The sequence below is a fragment of the Mastomys coucha genome, unplaced genomic scaffold (assembly GCF_008632895.1).
Source record: "Mastomys coucha isolate ucsf_1 unplaced genomic scaffold, UCSF_Mcou_1 pScaffold22, whole genome shotgun sequence".
Classification (NCBI taxonomy): domain Eukaryota; kingdom Metazoa; phylum Chordata; class Mammalia; order Rodentia; family Muridae; genus Mastomys; species Mastomys coucha.
In genome coordinates, this window is record NW_022196905.1 from 116,475,146 (window position 1) to 116,498,925 (window position 23,780).

Consider the following 23,780-nt stretch of genomic DNA (forward strand, 5'->3'; position numbering starts at 1 on the left):
CAACCCTAGGACATCCCTCCATGCCTGCTCCTGCCTCTCTCCACCTTGACTATCTTGGTGATGTCCAATACTGTCTAGGCACACAGTAGGTACCCAAGAAACACAGATGTATATAGAATGGTTGTGTGGTCTTGCTGAGTTGGGTCAGATGCACGGGGTACCGGGGAGAAATAAGATCCCAGTAGAACTCAGTGCTACCTCAGACCATGTTCCCTGGGGCTCCCGCGAAGATGGCCGACTCCAGCATAGGGATTGAGATCAGGAACACAGTATGGCATTAGGACAAAAGGTAACCGCTTACAGCTACTCCCTGTCTTTTGGGGAGAGAGAGAGATGCAGGACTCCCAGCTAGACTAGACCTCCAGTCTCTTCCACATCACCCACAGATGCACAAGGCTGCAGGCACACCCAGGCACTCCATCTGGAACTCTGAGCCCTCCTGTGAGGACAAGTTAGACCCAGGACCCACGTAGAGTCTCCAGGCAAGGAGTAACAATGGCCTCTCATCCCTCAAAGGGAAGGATACGTTCTCCACAGAGGCTCAGGACCCTTACACACGTGGCTCCTCCCTTTGCTATGTCCTCTGCTGTGTCTGCTAGCCAGGAAATAGCTAAGGCCACTTCAAAGATTATTAGGGCCACAAAGTCTGCCCTGCCCCATTCAGATGGTCATCACAGTCCTTTACCAGGCAGGTGACAACCTCGACCAGCGGTGCCCAGATTGGATCTGAAGCCCCTGTGGAGTACCCTTGTCACCCCCTCAGGGGGTCTATCAGATGAAAACTATTTTCACTTTTTGTTTTTGTTTTTGTTTTTCGAGACAGGGTTTCTCTGTGTAGCCCTGGCTGTCCTGGAACTCGCTCTGTAGACCAGGCTGGCCTTGAACTCAGAAATCCGCCTGTCTCTACCTCCCAAGTGCTGGGATTAAAGGTGTGCGCCACCACCGCCCGGCTATTTTTTCACTTTCAGACTAAGACAACACTGGCCTTTCTCACTCTGCTTCTCTACTAGCATCCACTGTCCAGAAGGCACAAGATAGACAGACAGTGTCACCGCAGGCAGAAGGCCAAAGCAGAGAGAGAGTCTAGATGCCTTTTAGTAAGTCAACATTAACAAAGAAGAATATCAATAATAGCAGCAGCCACAATGTATAAAAATACATCCCCCCCCCTTTTTTCCTGCACTAGGGATAGCCGACTCAGTCAGTAAAGTGGTAAAGTATTCCCAGAGTCCATGTAAAGAAAACTTGGTGAGGGCTAGAGAGTTGGCTCAGGGGTGAAAAGCATGTACCTGAGCCAGGCAGTGATAGTTTATGCCTTTTATCCCAGCAGAGGCAGAGGCAGAGAGGCTGAGAGAGAGGCAGGGAGGCAGAGAGGCAGAGAGAGAGGCGGGGAGGCAGAGAGAGAGGCAGGGAGGCAGAGAGAGAGAGGTAGAAAGGCAGAGAGAGAGAGGCAGAGGCAGGTGGGTCTGTGAGTTGGAGGCCAGCCTGGTCTACAGAGTGAGTTCCAGGACAGCAAGGGCTACTCAGGGAAACCCCACCTCCACAGTGGGGGTGGGGAAAAGCACATGCCAGAGCTCAATTGCCAGCATCCACATCACACAGCTCACAACCAACTGTGACTCCAGTTCTAGGGGATCTGATGTCTCTGGGATCAGTATGCACATACCCCATCATATAGACATGATTAAAAGTTAAATAATAAATCTCTTTTAAAAAGTGAAGCCTGGTGGCACATGGTTATAATCCCAGTTCTGAGGAGACAGACAGACAGATCCCTGGGGCTTGCTGGACAGACAGCCTAGCCTAGCCTACTTGGTGAGCTCAGTAAGAGACCCTGTCTCAAAAAAGGACGGTACTTCCTGAGGAATGACACCCAAGACTGGTTTCTGTTCTCCACAAGTATGTGTGTACATGTGCGTTCACCTATAAACGCAAAGTTGCTTTTCATAAACATATATTACCCTTAATCATGTATAATAGGGTTACTGTTTTTCAATTAATTAACAAAGATTTTTGTTTGTTTTTTATTTTTGGGTTTTTTTTTTTTTTTTTGAGACACGGTTTCTCTGTGTAGCCCTGGCTGTCCTAGAACTCTCTCTCTGTAGACCAGGCTGGCCTCGAACTCAGAAATTCGCCTGCCTCTGCCTCCCAAGTGCTGGGATTAAAGGCGTGCACCACCACCGCCCAGCTGACAAAGAATTTAAAATTCGGTCAATTTATAGTTTTGATTTGGGGGTTTGCTTGTTTGTTGAGACAGGACGGCTTGGAACCCAGGCTGACCTTGACCATCTGAATTTCTTCTCTCACCTTGAGCACTGGCATTACAGATGTTTCTAGTGCTGGTTGAGAGTCTAATGGGATACACAGGAATAAATGTAACCAATGTGAACAGTAGCAGAATGAGCTTTGTAGAGGTTAGAAATGATGTGTTCCCTACAGGCTAAAGCTTGGAAGGCCCAGTCCCCAGCTGGTATACTGTTAGTCCAGGGTAGTGGCAGAACTTAGTAAACTCAAAGGCATGTGCCTTTTGCACTGCCCCCACCCCCTTCCCTGGCTACCACTGTTCTGCTTAGCCTCAGACTCGACACAATGAAACCAGCTGAACACCATCTGCAAACAGCCTTGGGACGAGATCAATCTTTCTTTGTATTAAGTTGTTTTTCTAAGTATTTGTTACAATGACTAAAAGCGAACATGAAGTTTTCCAGAATGTTTAAAGCACATCAAGTCATCTTGAGACAAAAAAAAAAAAAAAAACATGAGAATCACTAAACTGAAGCAAAGGCTGGCTAAATATAGTGCGGACTGAACCCAGCTCCTCCCCTGTTTATAGTTTATAAACGAGGGCTCACTGGTGCACAGTCATGCTTTCTTTCTGATTTGTTTGTTGTTTTTGAGGCAAGCTCTTGCTATGTAGCCCTGGCTGGCCTGGAACTCATATCTACCTACTAGGCCGACTCCCTCAGCCTTCTGAGTGCTGGGAGTGCTACTATACCCAGCACTATTGTCTGGGGTTTTTAAGTTGTTGTTATTGTTTTCTTGTGTGCTTATATGCACTACACTTTTATGTGGGTTCTGAGGATCAAACTCAGATCATTGGGCAGGAGCCAAGTACCTTTGTCCACTGAGTTATCTCACAGGACTTATTTGTATGTGCAGCTACTTCTGTCCTCCAACTACCTGCATGTATAGTAGAAAAACAACCAACTTCAAAGAGAAAGACATAGGTAAAGGGCAAGACTCAGAGCTCTCAGCCTTAACTTTTGCATCTGTAGAATGGGGGTGAATGGCAGTCTTGAGGAAGCGATAGTATGTGAGGCAGTGATCCTAGCAATGAAAGGTCTAGATATTATCAAATCTGGGGCTAGACCATCAGCCCTGCCCTCCCTCCCTCCTCACCTCCACTAGCTTCACCACGTTGGGGTGATCCAGCTTCTTGAGGATGGCAATTTCCTGGTACACCTGCTCGATGGGGCCCCTGGGCTGGATGCAGCCCCCTGGAGCGGGACGAGCTCCTCGAGGTGGAGGGCGACCTGCAGGAAGCACAAGGCATTAGGGCAGAGACCTTCTTCTGCAGAGGGCATCTGCTAATGGGCCAACCGAAGGGCAAAGGATGTCCAGGAGCCTCACACAACCTTCTCTTGACAATTCCCCTGCTACTGAAAGTCAGGGAGGCGGGACTCCCCAGGCCTCCTGTCCATCCTGTAAAGCCCCTTCTCTCCTGTCACACACCCAACCCAAAGTGACAGAAGCTCACTGAGGATACTGGTCCGGCCCGGCTCAACTCCCTCAGCACCCCAGGGAAGCGGCTGGGATGTAGTTCTGCAGGTAGATTGCTTGCCCAGCACACACAAAGTCCCGGGATGGATCCCAGCGCTGCATAAAACAAGGTGTTATGATGCACCTCTAAACTCTTGGTACTTGGGAGGTAGAGGCAGGAAGATCAGAAGTTCAAGGTCACCCTTGACTACAAGACCAGTAGAAGGACAGTCTGAGGTACACGAGATGCTGTCTCAAAAGGAAAAGAAAAGAAAAACTATACACAATGAACCAAACCAAACCAAACAAACAAAAAAAAGCAAAGAAAACTGCATGTAAATCAATCACTTCCCTTTGGGGCTGAGTTTTCCCACTGGATAAAATAGACACAAACATTATTATCCCTCTCCTCCATGCACAGAAATGGTATAGGTACACCAGAAAGCCAAGGAGAGAGAGAAAAAAAAAAAGTCAATGAGAAAAACGAGCTGACTGTGCCAGGATGGAGCATGCGTTACTCAGTCGAAATGTTGTGAGAATGTGAGGACCAACCGTCAAAACGGTTACAGCACACATCCAGGGTGAGGATGCCAGTAGGCAGGATCGGCAGGGCAGAACGCAGCTGTGACCAAGCCTGGGCAAGGAAAATGGGCAGATGCAGCGATTGAAAGGGGTGTGCAAGGAAAGGAGTTGACACACGCCTCGGCTTGAGAAGTGACCGTGGGAGACCGGAGGAGCACACCAGTCATCTGTCAGGAAGCTGAGCAGGAGGGAGCAAAAGGTCTGAGGCTAGCCCAGATTAGTTAGACTCAAAAACAAAAGTGAGGACCAGACTGACATGTGGTGGCTGGGATTACAGGTGGCTGCCACACCCGCCTGCAGCCTGGCTTTATGTGTACCATCACCAGTGAATAACTGGGTTCTGGGAATCCAAACTCCACCGTCTCACATACACAGCAAGCACTTTATCCATTGAGCTATCTCCCCAGCCCCCTCCCCACTCCCTACCCCCATTATTATCTTATATTTGAGGTAAGTGTTGCTGCTACCCTGGAGATTACTATGTAGACCAAGCTGGCCTTGAACTCACAGACCCACCTGCTTCTGCTTGCCAAGTGCTGAGACTAAAGAAGTGCATCTCAGCCGGGCAGTGGTGGCACACACCTTTAATCCCAGCACTTGGGAGGCAGAGGCAGGTGGATTTCTGAGCTTGAGGCCAGCCTGGTCTACAGAGTGAGTTCCAGGACAGCCAGGGCTACACAGAGAAACCCTGTCTCGAAAAACCAAAAAAAAAAAAAAAAAGCAAAAATTATTACCCTTTGATGGCTGCATATTAATCCACCAGATGCGTACACATTTTCCTTACTCATTAGGCCACTAGAATTGTTCCTGCTGGACAGATACTGTGAATAGTACTGCTAGCCACATGCACAGATAAGCTTTGTGTATTTCTCATTCTCTTGGATACTAGAGAGAAGTTGCTGGGTCCTAAGTGGTGACAATTAATATTGGTAACTAGAAAGAATCTAGAATCCACGAGAGATGGCCTCGGAAGGATTGCCTTTGTTGCACTAATTGAGGTGAGAAGACTTGCCCACCGTGGGTGGCGCCATTCCCTAGCTGGGAATCCTGGAGTACATAAGCAGAGAAGGGTGCTAAACACTAGCATTCATTCCTCTCTGCTTCCTGACTATGGATACAATGTAACCAGCTGCCTCACCTCCTCTCTGAGGTCCCAGGTAGGTGCCAAAGCAAAAGATTCCATTCTTAAATTGGTTTTGTCAGTCTTTGATCAGGACACCAGGAAAAGAAACAAAGACACTGGTAACTTTATGTTCAGCTTTTTGATTGTTTATTTATTCTGGCATGTAAAGGTCAAAGGACAATTTGCAGGAATGGGCTGTGTCTTACCTTTATGGGGTCTAGGAATCAAACTCAGGTCATGAGTCTTAGGGCTAGTGCCTTTACTGCTGAGCCATCTCTCCAGCCCTCAAACTCCGCTTTTAAACTCTTAAATAAAAACAAATTAGGACCCACAGCAAGAAGCTGAGTACTCTTGGGGGAAGCCCCATGTGGGGTGCGGTGTCTTCCCAGAGTCCCTCTGCTAGACATCACATACACCTGACTCTGTCCCCACACATTAGAACGAAGGCCCACAACACTCACGTGGAAAGCCGGCCTGTCGGATCAGCTTCTTTTTGGACAGCACTTTCATGGCCTGCAGAAGAACAGAAGAAAGGAGGGTGGTGACTAGGTTCTCTCCTCTCCAAGTCTCTCACGGAGCTCCCAGGCCCTTGGCACCTCAGGACAAGGTAGTGAGAGCCTCCTATCGCCAGCAGGAGCAAGCTGCTACTGGGCTGTGTGAAGAAAAGACGCCTGGAGTTGTGCCAGTGCCATCCCTAGAGTACTTCTGAGGTGCCTTGTCAGCAGACCCAGCTGGGAACCACTGAGCTTAGGACTTGTGCCACTGGGTCAGCCAGAACCAGGGCCAGAGCAACGGGCCAAGGAAGGCTATGATGGCTGCCTGCCTAAAGTCATGCTGTTAGTTCATGTGGAAGGTTTGGACCTACACTGCGCTGGATCCAGAGCCTCAGCCACAAGAGCACTATGTCCACCTATTGCCTTGTTTGGGGACTGTGGAAGAGGTAGGAAGGGCAGCTCAGAGCAATGGTATAAAAGACACTAGGCCATCTGTAAAATGGGGGCGTCGCTTCCTCCAAAACAATCTAAGAGTAGGATGGGAGCACAAATACCCAAACCTCGATCGGAGCTGAGTGCTGGGAACTGAGTGCTAGGAGCTGAGTGCTGGGAAAGAGGCTTTTCTTTAGATGCGATGGGGGTACTCACGTAGTAAGTATTGTCATTTTCATTGTAGGCCAGCTTGACAACACCATAGGAGCCCTGGATAAAGAGACACATGGGATGCACTCGTCAGAAGTCATGCTCTATGAGATGAGGACTCTGCCAGGATACAGACTGTAGCTCAGGGGCCAATGTACTCTGAGACTGCATTCTGTTAGACTTCCCATTTTTATAATCTAAATTAGCTGCTAACATTTAAATGAGAAGAACGAATATAAAAACCCAGGGTTGAAAAACCTGGAAAATCTGCCACAGACTTTATTTCCATACAAGCAGTTTACCACAGGCTTCCTCACTCCACCCTATAAAAGTAACTCTTTTTTTGAAAGATTTATTTATTTATGTGTATGAGTACACTGTAGCTGTTCAGATGGCCGTGAGCCATCATGTGGCTGCTGGGAACTGAACTCAGGATGGCCCTGCTTGCTCCTAAAAGTAACTTTTATACGCCTAACGTAAATATTGTCTCTGAGGCTATTGCCTCCATGTGCTAACCTAGGCCTAGTCCTGGAAGCTTCAGGCCTCTTCTCTAGGCCTAGAACGTTTTCAGCCTCTGAGACTTGCTGTTGAATAAGCTCACCCTTTCTAGCTCTTTCTGAGCTCTTGTGGCCTGGCCAACTCAGCTGTTCAGGCTCAAACACCTCTTCAAGCAGACTGATTCAGTCTGGCTTCTCTCTCAGCCTCTCACTGAATTGCTCTGCTTGGCCTTAAACTAACTCTAGCCATCTTTTCTGGCTCTTTCTGTCTTCACCTCTGTCTAGCTTGTTCTCTCTTCAACCTGTCTCTGTACAACTGCCCGCTTCTCTCTGCATTGCCCCTCAATGCTTCCCTTTCCTCTCTTGTCAAGAGAGTTGGGCATATCCTATTCTAGCAAATCTTTCTCTGATTCATCACTTTGTCTGCCATTCAATTAGACATCACTTTCAAACACGGGTGCTTCATTCTACACAACTTTGCTTTCATTGTTTGGGATTAAAGGTGTGTGCTAAGGGTATGTCTGTATTCCAGCCAGAGGGATTAAAGGTGTATATTAACTGCTGAGCCACACCACAACTAGAAAAACATTTTTTCAGTAAATAACACAATCTCTGGGTTCTTGTGTTCAAATAACCTGCAACAACACTCAAGTCTCATGCCTAAATGGCTTCACTCATGGGGCCTCGCTCCATAGCTTACCAGTTAGCTTCACTCCTCCCCACTCCTTAAGGTTTTATACTTAGCATACTTAGGCCAGTGATTCTACTAACTTATCTTGTTAGCATTTGATCTTTTAGCCCCTCAATGATACTAACAAAAACAGATAAGGCAAGGGGAGCCCCATTAATGGGATGGGGACTATCACCATGGCAATATAGAAATTCTCCAAAAGTTTTCTGAACTGCAGAAACCCATCTAATTTTAACATTATAAATAAAAAAGGTTAGGCATGGCACTGCACACTTTCAGTCCCAGCTCTTGGAAGGCAGAAGCAGGTAGATCTCGGTGAGTCTGAGGCCGTCCTGGTCTGCAGAGTGAGTCCTGGACTACACAGTGAGACCCTGTCTCAAAAGGTATTTTTTAAAGAAGGGTTGGCTCATTAGGTAAAATGCTGGCCACACAAGCATAAAGATAGGACTTCAAATCCCTAGCACCAACATAAAAAGCCATGTGTGGTAGTGCCCACCTATAATCTCAGTGCTGGGTGGGGTAGGCAATAACAGAATTCCTGGGTAGCCAGCTAGTCTTGCAGAATCTCTGAGCTTTGGGTTCAGTGAGAGACCATGTCGCCAAGAATAAGGTGGAAGGATACTGAGAAAAGACATCTGTCATAAACCTTTACCTACACACACACACACACACACAACTATTAATGACAAAACCCTTTCATCCCACTAGCCTTGCCTCCAAGGTCCCTCTCTTCCCAGCTCTACTGATGCCCTCCAGGGTGTCAGGTACAAAGGTGGCAGAGCTCCTGGGACATTTACCTTTCCGATTTCATCCTTCAGGGTATACTGATTCAGCTGCACACAGTCCTGGAAAGCAAGGAGGGGCACAGATGAGACGAATCTCACCAAAATAATGGCTGCGACATCAAGGAGCATCCCAACTTCCATGCTCTCCCCGCCAAAAGAGGGTTCATATTGGGAAGATGGCTCAGGTGCTTGCCACACAAGCAAGAGGACCTGGTATGATCCTGGGACCCTACACAAAGAGGCAGGTAGAAGGACATACACCTGCAATCCCAGCAGTGGGAAGGCAGAGACTGGAGGATCCCTAGGACAGAACTGGGCAGCCAGCCTGATCAACAAACTCTAGGTCTCCGTGAGAAACTATTTTATAAAAACAAGATGGCTTGTATCTGTAACCTCACGACAGGCTGATCTCTGGTCTCCACACGCATTCATACATATGTGCCCCCGTACACACACACACCAACATACAAAGAGCATATATACTATTTTTATTATTATGGGGGGATGAGCACTAGGGATCACACTCGGGGTCTTATGCATGCTCGATAGACACTTTACCACTAAGCTGCAGCTTCAGCCCACCCAGAGTTACACAGCTGAAGTTCTGAGAAAGAGAGACAGGAGGTGAGGCAGGAAGATCAGCCATTCAAAATCATCCTCAGCTACAAGGTGAGCTTGAAGTCAGTCTAGGCTACACGAGACCCTGTCTCAAAAGCAAACTGCCTGAGCTGAAGCCAACAATTCACAACACACACACACACACACACACACACACACACTCAAATACACACAGGTGTGCATGCACACTCACTCACACACACATTGGCAGATGACATACAGGAGCAGCTGCAATGGGCAAGTAGCTTCTTAGAGATAGCCCAGCGTTTTGCTCGGCTGCGATGACAGGTGTACCTCAGAGAGGCACGCCCCAGGGGTTTTGTCCCAGGATAGCTTCTTGCTGCTGCTGTGCCTTCTCGTGTTTCTCATTGCTATGGTCCTCCTATATCTGGCTTGGTATGATTATCATGGGAAGATCTCGCTGCCTATAACCTGGTGTGATGACTTCCTGACCACAGCCCGCTCTACTGGGCAATTTGCCTGCAGATCAACATGACAATGAACTTTCATAAAAATAATAGTTTAGGCTGGGAGGTGGTGGCGCACGCCTTTAATCCCAGTACTTAGGAGGCAAAGGCAGGCCGATTTCTGAGTTCGAGGCCAGCCTGGTCTACAGAATGAGTACCAGGACAGCCAGGGCTACACAGAGAAACCTTGTCTTGAAAAACCAAAAAAAAAAAAAAAAAAATAGTTTAGGGCTGGAGAGATGGCTCAGCAATTAAAAGCACTGACTGCTCTTCTGAAGGTCCTAAGTTAGAATCCAACCACATGGTGGCTCACAACCATCCGTAATGACGCCCTCTTCTGGTGTGTCTGAAGATAGCCACAGCGAATAAATAAATAAATCTTTTAAAAAAAATACTTTAGATGAATTAATGATTTTATGGAATTCTTGATTTGATTTAAATACTTTTAGGAAGTTAGGGTAGTTGATAGAAAGTTTAAGGAGATGGTTTAAGTTGTTTTGACAGAAAGATATAATACAGTTAGAATCAAGATTAGATTCTTGATTCTAATCTTGTACCCCTCCTTGTAGAATGGTAAGCAACGGCTGCATGGATTAGAGAAGGAGCTCAGTGAGCTTTTACATGTGACAGTGACACGTGACAGTGAGCTTTTACACATGACAAGCACTGTACTAGAGAGAAGTTAGTGATCAGAGAAAGCAATCATTCTAGGTTGGGTCTGAGTCCCTGGACCTTGTGGTCTAGGGATGCAGCCACATCCCTTGTCATAACCATGAAAAGACAGGGTTATGAACAAAGAGTAAATTCTATTACTCATAATTGTATTATGAGTGTAAGAATAGAGTATACATGATTAGCCAGTTTAGCTGAACATAACTTCAAAAATAAGGCATAAGATAAATGATGATCTGTGTCTTGGTAAACACAAAGACAAACTGTCGTCAGCTAAGCAGAGAAAAGGCTGGCTTGCTTAAACTGATAAGCAATGACAAAAGAATTATTGCTTTGGGGTTACGTTAAACCTCAGAGAGAAAGAGATGAGAAATGTTTACACACACGTGCGCGCACGCACACACACACACACATTTTGCGTGCGCAAAATGGTTGGAGCCTGTTCGTTGGAGTTTGCTTCATCTACCAAATATGTATGTATGTGCATATATGTAACCTGGTTGGAACTTTGCTCCATCTACTCAATGTGTAAATGTGTATATGCAGTTGTGTGTGTGCATATGTGAAGTTATTGGAGCTTGTCTTGCATCATCCACTCAGTCTTTGTGTGTGTGTGTATGTGCGTGTGTGCGTGCGTGTGTGTGTGCCTGCGTGTGTGCGTGCGTGTGCGTGCGTGCGTGTGTGTGTGTGTGTGTGTGTGTGTGTGTGATTTACCCCCTTTCTCTCTTTTCCTTCTGGCTGGCCCCCAAGAGTTTAAAGAGTTCAGAGAGTAGAGTGTCTCTGGATGGTCATAGGGAATGCCAACCACAATGGATCAAGTTTTATTTTCTCAGAGGAAAGCATGTTGAGTGATCAACTGCTGACTCTATGCCCCTGCCTCCGTTTCCCTTGACCTGTCGAAGCTGGCCTTCAACAACACATTCAACAACACATACACTCACACACACATGCACACCTCACACACATGCACACATACACACACCTCAAACATATGCATACACACTCACACATACATACACACACTCCACACACATGCAGAAACACACTCACATATACACATACTCACATCTCACACACATGCACACACATACATCTCACACATACATACACACCACATACACACACACCCCATACTCACACACACACACACACATATATGCACACCACAACACACTCACACACACATTAAACTAAGGACTGATACCCACAATACATAAAGAATACTCACAACTGAGAAGTCCAAATAAAAAAGTGAGCATGGTAAAAATTATACAGACTGAGCAGGCTGTATTTATGCATTTAGGAATATGTATATATGCAGCAAAAACTAAAGAAAAAGGGGCCATGAGCCGGGCAGGGTAGTACATGCCTTGAATCTCAGCCCCGGGGAAGCAGAGGCAGGTGGATCTCAGAGTTCAAAGCTAACCTACATGCTGTAACACTGACCTGATGTGCCCACTGATACATTACGGTACAGAGGTTATGAGGGAAGCCCAAGCTTTCTGACTGGTTCTGAGGCCTGCTCCACCTCAGGGGATTCAAGGGTGGCATTGTAAGGCTGGCCGATAACTCTCAGCTGCGAAGGTCACAGGCCCGACAAGGAAACCTACTGCTGTTGTTTTGCTAAAGGGCTCACTGTCAGACTGCCTTCTAATATTTATGTTTACTCCCATAGTTTAGAGCTGCTCTCGAACTTGGCCAGAAGTGTCTCTCTGCAGTGGGCAGCTGTTAATACAGAGACTCAGAACTGGTCCAAGGGCTGAGAATAAGTGACGGGTGAGTATTTGGCTCAGAGAACATCTCAAAAGGGGACAGAAGTCAATGAAGAGCCAGAGGAAGGGGAGAAAGGCGGTGAAAGGCTGTCATTAGGATAAGACATGACCGCTGGGCGGTGGTGGTGCACGCCTTTAATCCCAGCACTTGGGAGGCAGAGGCAGGCAGATTTCTGAGTTCGAGGCCAGCCTGGTCTACAGAGTGAGTTCCAGGACAGCCAGAGCTACACAGAGAAACCCTGTCTCAAAAAAACAAAAAAACAAAAAAAAAAAAAAAAAAGGATGACATGACCATTGGACTCATGAGCTCACCGCAACTATGGTCACCTGCACAAGATCAGTCAATATTCCAAAGGCAGCACTAACTGGACTTAATGGGTTACCACCACCCCCTCCGAGAGAGAAAGAGAGAGAGAGAGAGAGAGAGAGAGAAAGAGAGAGAGAGAAAGGTCAAGAAAGGAATGGGGTCTGTATTAGCATGCTTGGAAAGTGTGGGAGGGGAGAGGAGGGGCGGGGCATAGATATAATTAAGACACAGTGTTGATATGTATGAAATCGTCAAAGAATAAATAAAAGATACCCTCTTAGAAAAGCATGATAATGGGCTGGAGAGATGGCTCAGCGGGGAAGAGCACCGACTGCTCTTCGGAAGGTCATGAGTTCAAATCCCAGCAACCACATGGTGGCTCACAACTACCCTTAATGAGATCTGATGCCCTCTTCTGATGTGTCTGAAGACAGCTACAATGTACTTACATATAATAAATAAATAAATCTTTAAAAAAAAGAGGTAAAAAAAAAAAAGAAAAGCACAGGCACTGTGCCAACTGAGCCACAGCTACTGCCCACCAGCTGTTTCTTAACATCCACACGCCATAGGACCCAGCATCCTGTTTCTCAGACTACCCAGAAAGGAAACGGCTTCAGTAGAAAAAGGAACCAACAACAGCAAGGCCCAATGGCACAAGCTGTCATCCCAGCCCTCAGGAATCAGAGGCAGGTTAAGTGTGAGGCCAGCAAGGAAACAATGAAATCTTGTCTCAAAAACAGTATAAACAGTAAGTGAAAAGTGAAGCTGGGCAGTGGTGGCGCACGCCTTTAATCCCACACTTGGGAGGCAGAGGCAGGCAGATTTCTGAGTTTGAGGCCAGCCTGGTCTACAGAGTGAGCTCCAGGACAGCCAGGGCTACACAGAGAAACCCTGTCTCGAAAAAAACAAAACCAAAACCAAAATAGTAAATGAAGTACATCAACCACCAGTACACATGTCCCTCAGTGTCCTCAGGGACTGGTTACAGAACCCTAAAGACACGAAGCATGAAGAGCTCCAGTCCCACAGAGAAAATGGCACGGCACTGTCCCAGTACAGTCCCTTTATACACATACATTTCCAAACTAGGAAATTGAGGCAGGTCTTCTGGCCTGGAACTCACTGTATCAACCAAGCTGGCCTTGAACTTGCAATGATCCTCTTGTGTCTGCTCCTGAACCCTGTGATTACATCATACCCAGCCCTCTTCCCTCAGATCTTAACTATTTTATTTTATCTATGCTTGTGTTTGTCTGTGTCAGATGTCTCCTCACAGGTCTGAAAATGGCATCAGATCCTCTGGAGTTGATGTTAAAAAGGGTTGTGAGCCTCCATGCAGGTGCTGGTAACAGAACTCAGGCCCTCTGCAAGAGCAGTCATGGCTCATCCGCTGAGCTGCTCCCCTGCTGCACGTGTGTATGCGCGCACGGCACACACACACACACACACACACACACACACACATGCTCACACTTTAAATCATTTCCAAGCTACTTATATATTTAATACAATGTCACTGTTATGTAAGTCACTCTACCCTAGTGCTCAGAGGCAGAAACTACTTAAATTATCATTTAATGACAAGAAAAAAATAGCCCACGAAAGCTCATCATGGCAATTTCTTTTTCCTTCCGAATATTTTCAAGGTTGGCTGGATCTGCAGCTATCGGGGCCAAGAGTATATCCAACGACACAGATAGATCTCAAAATCATTACGCTGGAGAGGAAACTGAGCTAAAAAAGAGCACTCGAATAGGCAATGAACCTGTTTACATAAAACCCTAGAACTTGCAAACTAATCTAAAACGTTATTTATTTATTAAAAAAAAAAAAAGCAGTTTGGAATGCCAGGAGTGGCTGCATAACTCCTATCATCTGGGCACTCAAGAGTCTGAGGAAAGAGGGTCATGCAAAGTTCAAAGTCAGCCTGGGCTGTATAGTGAGATGCTATCGATCACACAAAGAAATGAAGCAAACTCAGTTCAGCAGCCCCTGGGGAAAGGAGCGTGGAGGATGCTGTCAGCCGTAGGAGATGCTCGACGGCTGTGGTAAGTTTTCCCAGGAGCACTGAAGGAGGGAAAACCAATGTTTGTCCAGGAAGCGCGTGAAGGGATGTTTGCTTTGTTGCTTTTGAGAATTCCCCTCAGTGCACAGCCTCTAACTGTCCACCAGCTCATCCTCCCCTCCCATCTACCCCACCACAGCTCACTCAGCCCACGAACCTGCAAACCGGTGATGGAGACGTGGTGTGACTCCACTGTGGGCCGCCGGGGCATCCGGGGAGAGGACTGTGGGGAGCTGGCTGGTGAGTAGGGCAGGGATGGGCAGATGCAGCGTCCATTCAAGTCCAGGCTGCTGCTGGATGCCGGCCCACCCTGGGACCGCTCCTGCAGGGACATCTTGCGACCAGAAAGCAGGGACCGTGACTCAGATTCCGAGGCATTGAGGGGGAGATCCTGGCCATCAGCCTCCAGAGGTTGGTCTCGGGCCAGACTGAGGTCCACACCCCGGCCTGGCTCACACTCGGTGACCACAATGAAAGATTCCATGCCCAAGTGGATGCTTAAGGAAGAGAGTCCCCGCAGCGCCTCACAGGGCTTCTGGCCTTCCCGGCTGCCACCCCCACTTCCCAGATCATCCTGGGGGGCCACCCGGTCGCTGGTGGGCTGGCTAGAGACACATGATGACATGGTGTGTATACCAACTTCATCAGCCAGGCGGGAGCACTCCCATCAGCTGCAGAGCTGCCTGTGGAAAGAGGGAAACAAAGGTCAGCCAGGCAGCGAGAGACTCCTCCCGGCCAGGCTGGTGTCTGATTTGAGCACACATTTAACATCCTTAAAAACATCTTACAGCCAGGCGGTGGTGCACGCCTTTAATCCCAGCACTCGGGAGGCAGAGGCAGGTGGATTTCTGAGTTTCAGGACAGCCAGGGTGATACAGAGAAACCCTGTCTTGAAAAAACAACAAACAAACAAACAACAACAAAAACCAAAACACCTGCTACTCAGCCAGAGACCTGAATTTGAGTCCCAAAACTGTACGGACATGGTGGCTCACAACCACCAGTAACTCCAGTTCCAGGGGGAACTGATGTTCTCTTCCAACCTTCAAAGATACCAGGCATGCACAGGGCACAGACATATACGCAGGCAAAAATATTCACTCACATAGATCTTTAAGTTTAAAAAGGGGGGGGTGTACTCTTTGCATTTCTTCTCACAGATCTAACAAGGAATCTAAATTCAATTCCTATTCAAAGCAAGGATAAGGAACCCCAAGAGACAGGACTGGCAGCTACCTGCCGTGCTGCCCAGCAGGGATCTGAGTCTCCCACTGCCTGGTTCCCCATTCCCTACTTTGTCTTCCCCTCCCCCCAAAGCAAAAATCTATGGGAGCTGAACAGTAGTAGCTCAACCAGCAGAGAGCTAGCCTAGCATATACAAAGCCCTGGCTTCACCTTCGAGCAGTGGGCGTACACATCTTTAACCCACTCAGGAGGCAGAGGCAAGCAGATTTCTGTGGGTTTGAGGCCACCCTAGTCTGCAGACTAGCCAGAGGTACATACAGAAATCATGTCTCAAAAATAAATAAAAAAAATAACCAAACCAAACCAAAAACAAACAAATAAACAAAAAAGACCTGGGTTCAATCCCTAGCACCATATATAATGGCATGGTGGTGCAGCCTGGAATCCAAGCACTCGGAAGAGGTGGAAACAAGATGAGAAATCCAGTCATTTACTTAGCTACATAGTAGAGTTTGAGGTCAGCTTGGATACATAAGGTACTGTCTTCAAGGAAAAAAGGAGCCAGGCATAGTGGCACATGCCTTTAATACCAGAGGCAGAGGCAGAAGCAGGCAGATCTCGAGTTTGTAGCCAGACAGGTCTACATAGCAAGTTCTAGGACCGCCAGGACCACATACACACACACATACACACATCACACATACACACATAAAGAGGGAGAGGTAGAAAGAGAAAATATTAAATGAGATCTCTTGATTTTGTATGTTTGTTATGTGTAGGGTTATGTCTGAGTTCACAAGTATGTACATGTATGTTTAGAGGTCAGAGGTCAACTTCAGTTTCATTCATCAGAAACCTCCCCACCTTGGTTTTTTGGTGGTGGTACTAGTGATTTTTCAAATCATTTTATTTGTATGTGTGTGGGTGTTTTGCTGTATATATGTATGTATGTGCACCACATGTCTGATGGGTGCACATAGAGAACAGAAGGCGGCATTGGAATCACAGGAACTGAAATTATGTATAGTTTTGAAGGTGCCATGTGAATGCAGGGAGTTGAACCCAGCTCCTCTTAGCCAACGAGCCGTCTCTCCAGCCTCCCAACTTGCTTTTGGAAACAGGGTTTCAAACTAGAACCTGGGGATCTCCATTTAGGCCAGGCTGACTGGCAAACAAGGCCTAAGACCAACCTTTCTCCGTGTTCACAGGTCAGGGCTTATGAGCATGCGCTGTCTGTCATGTGTGTCCCTGGGGATCAAACTCAGTTTGCGTCATCTCTAAAGCACCCTCTTGACTTTTGTTGTTGTTGTTGTTGTTTGATTGGTTTTTTTTGTTTTTTCGAGACAGGGTTTCTCTGTGTAGCCCTGGCTGTCCTGGAACTCACTCTGTAGACCAGGCTGGCCTCAAACTCAGAGATCTGCCTGCCTCTGCCTCCCAAGTGCTAGGATTAAAGGCATGCGCCACCACTGACCGTTTTTGGGGTTTTGTTGTTGTTGTTGTTTGGTTTTTGGTTTTTCAGACTTTTTTTTTAATTAGTAAAAGTATCTGGTGCTGAAGGGATGGCTCAGCAGTTAAAAACACTGGCTGCATTTCCAAAGGACTACAGTTCAATTCCCAGCACACAACTGTCCACAACTCCAGTTCCAGGGGATCTGACACCCTCACATAGGCATACATGCAGGCAAAACACCATAGCACATAGATTTGCCTATAACTTCAGCTTAAGGGATTTGATGCCACCAGCACATGACTAACACACACACACACACACACACACACACACACACTTCTTTTTTGTTGTTTTGTTTTGTTTTTTCGAGACAGGGTTTCTCTGTGTAGCCCCGGCTGTCCTGGAACTCACTCTGTAAACCAGGCTGGCCTCGAACTCAGAAATCCACCTACCTCTGCCTCCCAAGTGCTGGGATTAAAGGAATGTGCCACCACTACCTGGCTCACACATACTTCTTTAAGAATTAGTAATTGGTCGGGTGGTGGTGGCGCACGCCTTTAATCCCGGCACTTGGGAGGCAGAGGCAGGCGGATTTCTGAGTTCAAGGCCAGCCTGGTCTACAGAGTGAGTTCCAGGACAGCCAGGGCTACACAGAGAAACCCTGTCTCGAAAAACAAAAAAATAAAACAAAACAAAACAAAAAAAAGAATTAGTAATTGTCTAAGATATTTTTTAAACAGTAGGTATGCCAAATGAAACCTAACTACCAATGTCCTCCATGCCTCAATGCAATGACTCCTCCCACAAATTAGTAAGATATCATAAGCCATGGATGTGCTGCCTGACCCCTGTGCTGTGGTGGGGTCAGTGGGGTGCGGGTTCCAGGCCACTCCAGGTGTTAAGAGTGACTGCCCTACAGGCATGATAACCTGAGTTCAAATCCCTAGCGCCACCCAGGAAACCAGGGTGGCTGCCAGAAGGTAGCTAGCTACTCAAGAAGTTAGAAGCTTTCCATGTGGTCCGTTCCTAAGAGCACACCCAAGCGGCTCTCAACCTCGGAGCTGAGGAGGGAGGCGGCAGATGCACAGACAATCATAAAAGGGCCAGAAGCACTGATAACAGCCACCACACAGAGGAAAACAAGAGCCAAGAGCAAAGCCAGTCCCAAGAGGCCCTGCATTGCGTAATTCCACAGAAATGAAATTTCCATGCTGTGCAAATCCCGGGAGATGGGCAGATTAGTGGTTACCTAGGACGAGGGAGAAGCGTTCTGGGGGCAACTCGGTGACTGCGTAATGGATGCAGGGTTTCACCCTGGCGAAAGAAAATGTCTTGAAACTAGTCAGGGGTGGTGACTTCACAGCCCCGTGCAGGGACTAAATGCAATGAACTGATCTTAACAGGGTTAACCTGCCAGGCATGGTAGCACACACCTCTATTCCCAGCACACTTCTGTGAGTTCCAGGTCATCCAGGCAAATCAGAGTTACTAGTGAGACCCTGCCTCAAATGTAAAGGAAAAGGAGGGTTAATCAGAGGGCTGGAGGTGCAGCTTGCAGCTTAGCTCCTAACCAGGATTTAAGGAGCCTTTGGTTCTACCCCAGCACTGTGCCCCTGAAAAAATCAATTTTAGGTCATGTAAACTTTTTTGTTTGTTTGTTTGTTTGGTTTTTGTTTTTCCCAGACAGGATTTCTCTGTGTAGCCTGTAGACCAGGCTGGCTTCAAACTCAGAGATCCTCCTGCCTCTGTCTCCTGAGTGCTGGGATTAAAGGTGTGCATAATGAGGTCCAGCCTCCTGTGAACTTTTATATCAATTTAAGAGAGGACAAAGGGGAGGGGGAGATATTGGCACACAGCTCCAGGCTGTCAATTGCCACCATCCTTAGGACAGAGTATTAACCTTTCGCTAACGTGTTTGACAAACTCTGGTGGACAAATGTCAGGAGCACTCGAGTTAAGTACGTGCATCTGGAATGTGCTGGTAGCTGTGTGTTCGGCACGGAGGGAAGGTCTCTCTAGGTTCTGGGAAAACAGTGGGTGCTGACTGCAATGCCACTGAGTAAAAAGGCCTCCAGGGTCACTCGGGTGAGGGTGGAGGAGGGAGTGGCATGAAGTCAGGGCTCCCTGGAGGATGTGGCTGAGACACGGAAATGCTGCCTGGCCCTCTAAATTGCCCTTTCAGAAACATCTACTATGTCAACAGCAGGCTGGGAATCCTCCAGTCAGAAACCCTCTGGCATTCTCAGCCCTGACCTGTGCCTACAGATGAACACCACTCATTAGTTAAAAAAAAAAAAAAAAAAAGTGTTGGGTTTTTCTTGGTTCGTTGGTTGGTTGGTTTGGTTTGGTTTGACTTGGTTATTTGTTTAAGAGAGAGAAAAAAGAACATAAAGTTGGGTGGAGAGGGAAGTGGTGAGGACCTGGGAGGAATTGAAGGAGGAAAAATTGATAAAAATATACTGTATGAAATTTATTTTCAAAGAAGAAAAAAATGCAATAAAGAGCAGAGGAGATGGTTTAATGGTAAGGGTACTTGCTGCCCAAGTGTGAGGGCCTGAGTTCAAATCCCAGCACCCACACTAAAAGCTCAGTGTGACCTAAGGGCACTTGTAATCCCAGCACTAGGAGGGCAGAGATGGGAGGCTTGCTGACCGCCAGTCTAGCTCTAGGGTTGGTGAATAAGCCTGTCCCAAGGGAATAAGGTGGAGAGTAGTAGAGAGGACACCCCTTGTTTTTTGTTTGTTTATTTGTTTGTTTGTTTCAAGTCAGGGTTTCTCTGTGTAGCCCTGGCTGTCCTGGAACTCACTCTGTAGACCAGGCTGGCCTTGAACTCAGAAATCCGCCTGCCTCTGCCTCCCAAGTGCTGGGATCAAAAGAATGTGCCACCACTGCCCAGCTGGACACACCCCTTGTTCTCCTCTGCACCCACATACATTGCATATACCACACACAAACCAACCACAACCAACGCAACCATGTGACAAGATGCTCAGCCTGGTTTACAGGAAGAGAAGGACGCATTCAACAGCAGACAGCCGCTGCACTTCCTCGGGAAGCTAGCCATGGAAGTCCCAGGTGGCCAATCATTCCTCTCGTTGCTACGCACTCAAAAACTGAAGGCAGGACTTCGGACCCCTGCATAGCAACAGTGCCGTCACTAGTCACAACTGCTGAAGGATGGACGGACCCCTGTGTCTATCAAAGGATGAGTGGACCTACGGAAGTGGTAGGTCACAGAAGAGTCAAAGCGGGAAGGCGAGTCTGACATGCTAAGTACAATGAGCCAACTGACAAGCAGTGGGTGGCAACCATGATGGTCAAATGCAATTGGACGCAGGGTTGGGAGTGGAGCCAGCGGACAAAGTGGTAAAGCCTTGAGCTCCAGACCCAGTACTGTACATCCTGCACATACTGGTGCTTGCTGGGAAGAGCAGAAGTTCAAGGTCACTTTTGGCTACTCAGTGAGTGAGTTTGAGGTAGCCTGGACTAAGTGAGAACCTGAATCCAAAACAGGAAGTAAAGAAAGCGTGAGTGGGATTAAGTGGAGTGAATGAGGAAGTTCTCACATGCTTAATGCCACTGAATTACACATACATGTAAAAATGGTGAATATGGCTCATTTTCACTGTGTGTATGTTATGTATATAATTTTTATTTATGTGCATGTCTACGTCTGTGCCACGGGAGCGCCGGTGTCATGAAGACCAGAAAGGATGTGAGTTTTCCTATAGCTGGGGTTAACAGGTGGTTCTGAGCTGCCAGACTTGGGACCCGGGAATTGAACTCGGGTCCTGTGTAAAAGATACAATGAGCTCTGCTCGAGATGAACTTCCAGATGAGAGTAAGTAAGCAGTCATGAAAGGAGATGCCACGCCTCAGCACAGAGGAGGACATCACCAGCTATGCTCCTGCCTCAGCTTCCCTGTCAGTGGATCATTCTGCCCCAGTTCTGCACTGTCTGCAGCCTGGGCTGTTGTAATTTTACATATCCTGATGTGATCCTCATCTTCCAAAAGAAGCAGGGCCCTAGAGGCCACAGCCTGGGCTTTATCCTTTGCCCAGTTTGCCTTAAAATTCTCTCTGCCTCAGTTTCCTCATCTTTAAAATGGTCACCTTCTGGATAGTCACGGGGAGCAGATGAGCCATGCACTCAGAATACATGACTGAAGTGCTAAGAAGCTAGTCTTTCAATACAATGAACCGCGGGGCTGGGTTCCAGAATGCTCCCGAGTGACTACTGTCCTGGTGAGTCCACCTACAACTCCATGGATGTCACATCCTTGGCTCAGACACCCCAGGGCAGGTGACCTATCCTTCCTCTCTAAGCCACTTGGGGCTACAAGTGTTCCTGAAAAGAAAACCAGACTTGGCAGTGCCTGGGAAAGTCAATGGAGATTTTTTTTTTCTTGCCAACAGAAAAACAATTGCTTATCGATCTCTACTCCAGGCCAAGGACGCCGAGCCGTCCGCCCCCAACAAAGCTGCTTTTAATCAAGTCTCCTTAGCCAGCCGGTGTCTGGCCTGGGCCTCCCTCACCACTGCTTCTGACGCAGGCTTGGCCTTCAAGGTCTGAGGGAAGGAGGAGAAGGGAGCACTCTGACCCGGGCTGGGGCCCGCCTGTGAAGGAAAGGCAGGCCCACCCAGGTCTAGGGAAGAGGTGAGCCAAGGCCAGGAGGGCTGCGTGGAAGGATCCTGCCCCATCCCTACAATCTAAGCCAGTACTCTGAATTGTTCAGGGACCAGAGACCCCATAAGAATCTAATGAAGCTACCAACACTTTCTCTAGCAAAAAACTTAAACATAAAGACAATAGTTTGGCATAAAAGACTGTACTGAGATTGCTTTAAGCCCCAGCAGGCACCGGGCATGGAGTAACTCTGCTTGGTTGTGTAATCACACACACACACACACACACACACACACACACACACACACAAAAGCCCTCAACAAGGAAGGGCAGGGATCGGAACACAGGATTGAAGAGGACATTCCTACAAGCTGCTTAGGTCTGACAAAATGCCAGCAGCCCTGGCTGGGTCTGGCAGTTCCCCATGAATCCCAAGCACTGCCCCACCCGGAAGCCCCCGCCCCCCACGCCAGGGCACCCAATGGAGCCACCAGACCCTTCCTGGAGCAGATGGAGCCAGTTCCCAGCCAGGATGAGAGGAATGTTCCTTCCTCTGCCAGGAAGCCAAGTGGCACAGGCCTCCAGGAAACGCTTGGCCATCTCCATTTCCTGGGGGCCATTTCCAACCAGCAAGTGCCGCCGCCGCCTGCCAAATGCTGAGCTGAGCTGAGCCGAGCTGAGCTGCTACAGGGCCTGGAGTAAAACAAGTCAGTAGGTGGACCTCCAAATCAGAGACACACCTATATCAGAGTCCAGCAGGGTCCTCAGAGCCCCTCTTCCCTGACACTCCAAGACAAAAGATAAGAGGGGGAGGGGCGTGCAAATCAGCTCCACGGAATGGTGCCATCCCTGAGTCAGGAAACAGCCACATCCTCTCTCGCCTGGGGAAACCGAGGCCCAAGGCCCTAGAGGAAATTCATTTCACTCATCTGATCTTTTAAAGATTATTCCTAGCTAATCTTTAGCCAGGGATAAAGATCAATTGATAGAGTGGTTATCAGGCATGCAAGAGGCCCTGGGTCCCCAGCACCTCGTAAATCAGGCACAGTGGTGCTCACCTATAATACTGTGAAGAAGTTCAAGGTCTTAAGGTTCAGCCTCAGCTACACCAAGAATATAAGGCCAGGCAGGGCTACACAGTGAGGACACGTCAAAATCAAAACGAAACAAAGCAAAACAAAACCGAAAAGCTCAAAGGGTCAGAGGAAAACTCCAAGTGACTATGGAGGAGCGACATGTGATTTCTGTAGAGAGCCCAGTGCCATAGCACAAATGGGGACAGCCAGGCTGACACACAAGAGAACATGAGCGAGGCAGCTGGTGACACAGAAGGAAGCTGGGAGATCAAGGAAATCTATCCTGGGAAATAGTTTCCCTTTCTAATTAAAATAAAAAAGTTTTGAAGCAGAGCCCCACGAAGAGGCATAGGCTAGCTTTATGATCCTCCTGCCTCAGCCTCCTGACTGTGAGGACTAGAGGTATGTATTACCACAGCTAGCCAACCGGCCAACCAAAAAGAAAAAGAAGAAAAAAACCCAAGAAGGCAACGAGGTAGATGGCCCACTCAATACAATGCCTATGGTGAATGTGTAAGCCTGAAGGCCTGGAGCTCAGCTCCACAGCACCCTCATAAGAACGCCCAGTGTGACTGACAACTGCTGAGTGCCAGGTTCCGTGAGAGACCTTGTCTCAAACAATCAAGGTGAGGCAATCGAGAAAGATCTCAGCCATCGGTGTCATCGAACACCTTTAGTCCCAACACTAAGGAGGCAGAGGCAAGCCTTTCTCTGAGTTGGAGGCCAGCGTGGTCTATAGAGTGAGTTCCAGGACAACTAAGGCTACACAGAGAAACCCTATCTCAAACGAATCAACAAACAAGCGGATAAATTTAAAAAAAAAAAAAAAAAAAAGATTACCAATTTACCTAGAGTTGCCTGGTAGTTTCAAGTATCAGTTAAACAGGTCAGAGGTTTTTGTTTTGCTTTGTTTTGTTTCATCCAGATGCCTGAAATGGAACTTGAGGCCTCTGCCAATGCCATAG

The 23,780-nt window shown here is 47.7% G+C and overlaps 2 protein-coding genes across 5 annotated transcripts in view; one reads left to right on the plus strand and one right to left on the minus strand.

Annotated features, from left to right (window-relative positions):
- The window catches only part of Camkk2 (calcium/calmodulin dependent protein kinase kinase 2), a 50,329-nt gene that overhangs the window by 19,860 nt on the left and 6,689 nt on the right, over positions 1-23,780 (minus strand). For all 4 annotated transcript variants that reach the window (XM_031337796.1, XM_031337794.1, XM_031337795.1 and 1 more), the window contains exons 2-6: positions 14,635-15,160; positions 8,586-8,633; positions 6,607-6,660; positions 5,926-5,977; positions 3,400-3,533 (exon numbers count right to left, since the gene is read on the minus strand). In XM_031337796.1, coding sequence (XP_031193656.1) covers positions 3,400-3,533; positions 5,926-5,977; positions 6,607-6,660; positions 8,586-8,633; positions 14,635-15,102 — 756 coding nt within the window. In that variant the 5' untranslated portion in view covers positions 15,103-15,160. The remainder of the gene's footprint in view (positions 1-3,399; positions 3,534-5,925; positions 5,978-6,606; positions 6,661-8,585; positions 8,634-14,634; positions 15,161-23,780) is intronic.
- Positions 20,920-23,780, plus strand: part of LOC116104642 (translation initiation factor IF-2-like) — a 10,394-nt gene continuing 7,533 nt past the window's right edge. Inside the window, exon 1 of the mRNA XM_031391145.1 lies at positions 20,920-20,953. Within this exon, the coding sequence (XP_031247005.1) occupies positions 20,920-20,953 (34 nt within the window). The remainder of the gene's footprint in view (positions 20,954-23,780) is intronic.